We start from the raw sequence: 5,938 nt of genomic DNA on the forward strand, positions 1-5,938 counted from the left end.
ACATAAAACACCAAAAGGGAAGTGGAATAAAACTAGGACAGAATGGGATCAGAGTATAAGAACAAAGGGAAACAGAAAAAGACTGAGCTCAAGCTTCAAAGACTATGAAAGTTTGAGTTAATAAAAGAGTAATGGATGTCAACAGTAGGAAGCACACTATTAAGTTGCAAGATAAGGAAAAACAGAGATAGAGGGAATAATTGCAATCAAAATATATTATTTTTAAATACAGAAAATCATGGAATAAAAAAATGAGTAAAAGTAAGGTCAAGAGACAACGCTTTTGGTGTTTATGGCAGAAAGGCCTGCAACTGGGTAAGCAGAAAGGGTGATTATGCTTTCGACATGGTCTGTCCAGTGTTTCATCGATGGGTAATTTTTTTTTTTTTTTTTTTTTTTTGAGACAGGGTCTCACTCTGTCGCCCAGGTTGGAGCACAGTGGCATGATCCTGGCTCACTGCAACCTCTGCCTCCTGGGTTCAAATTATTCTCGTGCCTCAGGCTCCCGAGTAGCTGGGACTACAGGCATGTACCACCACAGCTGGCTAATTTTTGTATTTGTAGTAGACATGAAGTTTCACCATGTCTGCCAGGCTGGTCTTAAATCCCTGACCTCAAGTGATCCTCCTGCCCTTGCCTCCCAAAGTGCTGGGATTAGAGGTGTGAGCCACCATGCCCTCCTGATGGGTAAATTTGTAATTGTTATAGCATTCAATCAATGATCTGTTATAGCATTCAATCAATACTGGAAACCTCATGAAATTAAGAAATAATTTTAATATAGGCATTTTTAATAAAATATTGCATATTTCTATAAAAATAATTGTTATGAATTTAGAATCACTTTTCAGATGTAATTAAAATTACTTATACTCAGAATTATTAAATTATTAAAAACTCAGAATTATTAAAAACTCAATTTACTTATATATAATTAATTTGAAAAATTAAAAGGTAATTTATTTGAACCTAATATATCAAAGTTTTTCTCTGATTTTTCTTTTAAACTCTTGTTAAGTCACATCCACAAATTTCACTTAGGCTATCATAGAAGTAAAACTAAAAACACTCAAGTCCAGAGCAATATATACAGGTTTTTAAATGTGGGGCATAATCATCATGTGATTCAAGTAAATATTAAGTCATGGTATCTGACAAATTCAGCAGCATAATTGAAAGTAAAATTTGAAAATGTCATTATATAATTTGGTTTTGGATATTTATTTTCTAATTTTTAGTTATCAAAATGATTTTTGAATTTTGAATATAGAAAAGTATGAGTATAATTGCTTTATTCACATTAATCATAAAAGGTCAAGATAGAATTATTTTGTACTAGATTTTCAAAACAGCTTTGCCCAGTGATTTCTACCTGAACATAAATTAAAATATTTTTAAAATCTGCTAATGAGATACCACAGGAACCTATAAAAAATGTCTGAAAGCCTCAAGTTCAAAGTGCTTTGGCTCTAGAATCAGACATCTGGGTTTGATAGCTATGGCTCCACTTTGAATAAATTCTTCAGTTTCTTTGTGTTTCAGTTTTCTCTTTGTAAAACAAGTAGGATAAAAGCAAGCTAACAGGATTTACAAAGATCATGTTAGCTAATAGTCTAGTGACTGGCAATTTACCATCCACTATGTTAGTTACTTTTTGCTGTTTTTACAATGCTCCTTGATGACCTTTAAGAGAAAACTGGATTATACCAAAAGACATTAACAATTGACCTTGACACTTGAATTTGAAAACAGTTATTACATATACTGGTTGGCCATTAATAATATATATGTTGCAATATATTAGCTTTAAGAAATTTGCAAATTTATTATTTAGTATTTATTGTTAAAGAGCATCTTTTCTTTGTGTTTCTTATTACTCTGTCTCACCCATCAGTATTTAGAGCATTTTTTCCTGTATTAAGGTAATGAATTTATAATCTAGGCTCCTTTACTAGTGTAGAGGGGGGGAAAATATTTTTCTTTTTCCCATCTTAGGTTCAGTGGATGGAATCCTGCAATTTAGACTGACAAAAGACATATAAGCAAGAAAAGAGCAGAAGTTTATTAACAAGTGCATCACATATACACACAGGAGAACTCAGGGATAAGTAACTCAAAGAATTGTTTAGAACTTGGGCTTATATAGTATTTTAACAAAAATACAATAAATTTGCAGAGAAGTGACAAGACAAGGGAAGGGGGTTCTTAGGGGTACAAATAGTGGGAAGGTAGATATATGAGGAGATTAATGGAAGATATGGGTTATTTAAGCACGGTCTGTTGAGCAGACTCCTCTTTTGCCTTCTCCGGGATGATAAGACCCTAGAGTTTTTCTTGTGTCTCTCTATTGTTTTTTGTTTTTGTTATTTTACAATTGTCTTCAGCTCAAAATAATCCATGCCAGAGGAGCACATTTTGTGGTGGCATACTCTGAACTTTTCATTACCCAATCAAGCAAACCTTCGGATTTATTATTTTTTTTTTTATAAAATGAGAAAGGTGCTAGAACCTTGCTTCTCAATGTATGGTCCTGGCCAGTGATATCTGGAAACATATGAAATGAAAAACCACAGGCTCTATCCCAAGGGTGCATTAATCAGAATTTGCATTTTGGCAATACCCTTAGGTGATTCATATGCCCATTAGAGCTTAAGAAGCACTGCTTGGAAGCCCCTTCTACCATAAATGAGGTAAACCCAATGTATGTACCCATTTACTTTGTAGACCCATTTTATAGTCTAAATGTGCTTAGTGACATTGGATATATGCAATAAATTTGAATTTATGCAGGAAACAACATTTGGCATTGGTGAATACAAGGGTATGACACATGACAATGGAGAGGGAACATTCCTATTCATAAGGGAATTCCTAGAGTGAAGCCACCAAAGTCTTCACTGTCTTTCTTCAAAACTCTGTCTCTTGAATATAGGTTTTGGTCACCTGTACGTTGGTCACAGGAATAGCTTCCCAATTGATCTTTTAATTTATAAACTCAATTCTCAAAAGTAGTACTTAGAAATAACCATGAGAATTTTTTTTTAATGTTTTCAAAATGATTTTTTGCCCTTCACAGGCTTTCAGTGGACTCACTTGTAAATGGGCATCAGGACTTCCTAGATTGTTATCTTCAGTACGTTGTTCGATATGAAATATATATATTTTTGATAAGAAGTATCTATCATATAATGTTTAAACATGATTTCATTAAGGGAAGAAAAAATTCATTTTGAAACTAATTTTAAAGTTACCTTTGATGACTTTTGAACATTATTTTTGAAGATGAATCTTATGAATTGATCAATTTAGAAGCTACAGCTGTTAAATATGGGTGTGACTAGAACCTAGGTTTAGTGGGCCAATTTCTAAACAAAAACAAAATAACACGTTTCAGTCAGGGGCCATGTAGAGTCTAGTTAAAAAGTGGTAAATTGAGTCAGCCCTTTGTGGGTTTAGATGTAATCGGGGACTAAGCTGGAGATTGCTCAGAGTGGGATGAAGGCAAAAAGACTGGAGTTGAATTTTGGAGGTGAAGTGTGGCTGTTTCTGCAGTCTTTCTAGAATTGCTCACATTCTTTGCATGCTTATTTTTCTAAACAGATAATTGGTTATAATAATACATATCTCACTGTTTCATTAAAATGACTGATATTAACTATGCCTTCAAGCACAGAGCAGGCATTTAATTACTGGAGCTCTTTCTTGAATCCAGTTCTTTTTATCTTTCTAGGACTGTGTAACTGGGTTAAAGGGCTCAATGCAGGGACTCTGTTTTCTGGTTTAAGTACCACAATGGACACAGGCAACAGAACTCTGACCCAGGACTTTCTCCTACTGGGCTTTCCCGGTTCTCAAACTCTTCAGCTCTCTCTCTTCGTGCTTTTTCTAGTGATGTACATCCTCACAGTTGGTGGTAATGTGGCTATCTTGATGTTAGTGAGCACATCCCATCAGTTGCATACCCCCATGTACTTCTTTCTGAGCAACCTCTCTTTCCTGGAGATTTGGTATACCACAGCTGCAGTCCCCAAAGCACTGGCCATCCTGCTGGGGAGAAGTCAGACCATATCATTTACAAGCTGTCTTTTGCAGATGTACCTTGTCTTCTCATTAGGCTGCACAGAGTACTTCCTCCTGGCAGCCATGGCTTATGACCGTTATCTCGCCATCTGCTATCCTCTACACTACAGAGCTATCATGAGTAGCCTGCTCGCAGCCCAGCTGGCCCTGGGTTCCTGGGTGTGTGGTTTCATGGCCATTGCAGTGCCAACAGCCCTCATCAGTGGCCTGTCCTTCTGTGGCCCCCATGCCATCAACCACTTCTTCTGTGACATTGCACCCTGGATTGCACTGGCCTGCACCAGCACACAGGCAGTAGAGTTTGTGACCTTTGTGATTGCTTTTGTGGTCATCCTGAGCTCGTGCCTCATCACCCTTGTCTCCTACGTCTACATCATCAAGACCATCCTCAGGATCCCCTCTGCCAGTGGCCAGAGCAAAGCCTTCTCCACATGTTCCTCGCATCTCACTGTGGTGCTCATTTGGTACAGGTCCACAATTTTCCTTCACGTCCGCACCTCTGTCAAAGACGCCTTGGATCTGACCAAAGCTGTCCACGTCCTGAACACTGTGGTGACTCCAGTTTTAAATCCCTTCATCTACACGCTTCGTAATAAGGAAGTAAGAGAAACTCTGCTGAAGAAATGGAAGGGAAAATAAATCTCCTCCACTACATCAGATTTCCTGTAAATGGTCTCTGCATCTATACAGAGGTTCCAAGTAAGAATGTGAAGGAACAGGGCAAATCTTTCTTGGTACACAGACAGAGAAAAAACAAACAAACAAAACAAGTAATACTATATATTCTACACATTATCATGTATGATTAAAAAAATGAGAGTTTTTGACATAATCAAACTGGACTTTTAAGCAAAAATAAATGTACACTGAATTAGGTTTGCTCTAGATTCTGGTTTATAAATTGGAGAAACTGCAATAAAAAGGGTGCTTTGGTATATCAACTCTCAATTCTTGTTTATTTTTAAAGTTTATCAAAATTGTCTAAGTATAAAATTTTGAGGACCATATTTGTGAAACATGAGGGATGAGAAATATGAAAAGGTTAAATGAATTAAAACACGTAACCAAAATTAGAGTGTGTGCAGTTAATGCAGCATAGTATTTTTTGATAAGGCATAGTAAAATAGACCAATATGGAATTGGAACTTGATAATTACAAGGTGCCACATTTGTTTCACAAGGACAGTGAAAAAAGCAATCCAAAAAGTGGTTGATGAAAAGCAGATAAACAGGACCGCAGGAGGGTTTGAATAAAGCAATTGAAATTTCTTGCATAGCAATATATTGATCTCAGGAAAGAAAAAATACTAAAGATTCTATTAGCAAGTCAGCAAGGATAGAACATCCAGTGGTTTCAGGGAAAAAAAATAACCAAGGAAACAATAATTATAATAACTATTTGATTTTTCTCCAAAGTACCGCATTCCATACAAAGCAAAATACTTTCCTTTTCAATCATCATCACTTGATAGGTCCCTTCTCCTCCCTTTCCTCCTTACTGTATGGCTGTGAAAAATGGGGCTCCAGCAGGCTAACGTAACAGACTGCAGGGATATTCTGTTTGTCTTAGTCATATTGGCTGACATGTGTACAAAGTAGTCTGTTTCTCAAAGAAATGCCTAAGGGGCTGAACAGAAGCTACTCTTCAGACCTTGCTTGTTTGTATGATTTGAAACCCCTCGTGGTTTCAAAAGTAAAGTGGTATAAAATAGAACAAGAAAGCTATATGTTTGAAGAAAATAGGGGACGATGTCACATTGTGAAAATGATGCATATTAATTTTCAGAAGTTATATCCATGTTGAAAGTCTACCTGGGATGGTTAGTACTGAGTGTCAACTTGACTGAATTGAAGCATA

General features: G+C 36.3%; 1 protein-coding gene across 1 annotated transcript; it reads left to right on the forward strand.

The window, feature by feature from the left end:
• Positions 1-821: 821 nt before the first annotated feature.
• On the forward strand, positions 822-4,734 carry LOC116525925 (olfactory receptor 6F1). The gene has a single exon (XM_032242062.1). It carries the CDS (start codon positions 3,658-3,660, stop codon positions 4,717-4,719), a length of 1,062 nt encoding a protein of 353 aa, XP_032097953.1. The 5' UTR covers positions 822-3,657; the 3' UTR covers positions 4,720-4,734.
• The last annotated feature ends 1,204 nt before the right edge of the window (positions 4,735-5,938 follow it).

Source organism: Sapajus apella, unplaced genomic scaffold, assembly GCF_009761245.1.
Source record: "Sapajus apella isolate SASKATOON/1434 unplaced genomic scaffold, GSC_monkey_1.0 scaffold49, whole genome shotgun sequence".
In the NCBI taxonomy this organism is placed as follows: Eukaryota; Metazoa; Chordata; class Mammalia; order Primates; family Cebidae; genus Sapajus; species Sapajus apella.

Coding starts and splice junctions, on each gene's coding strand:
- LOC116525925 (XM_032242062.1), top strand. CDS start 3,658: ATGCCTTCAAGCACAGAGCAGGCATTTAATTACTGGAGCTCTTTCTTG.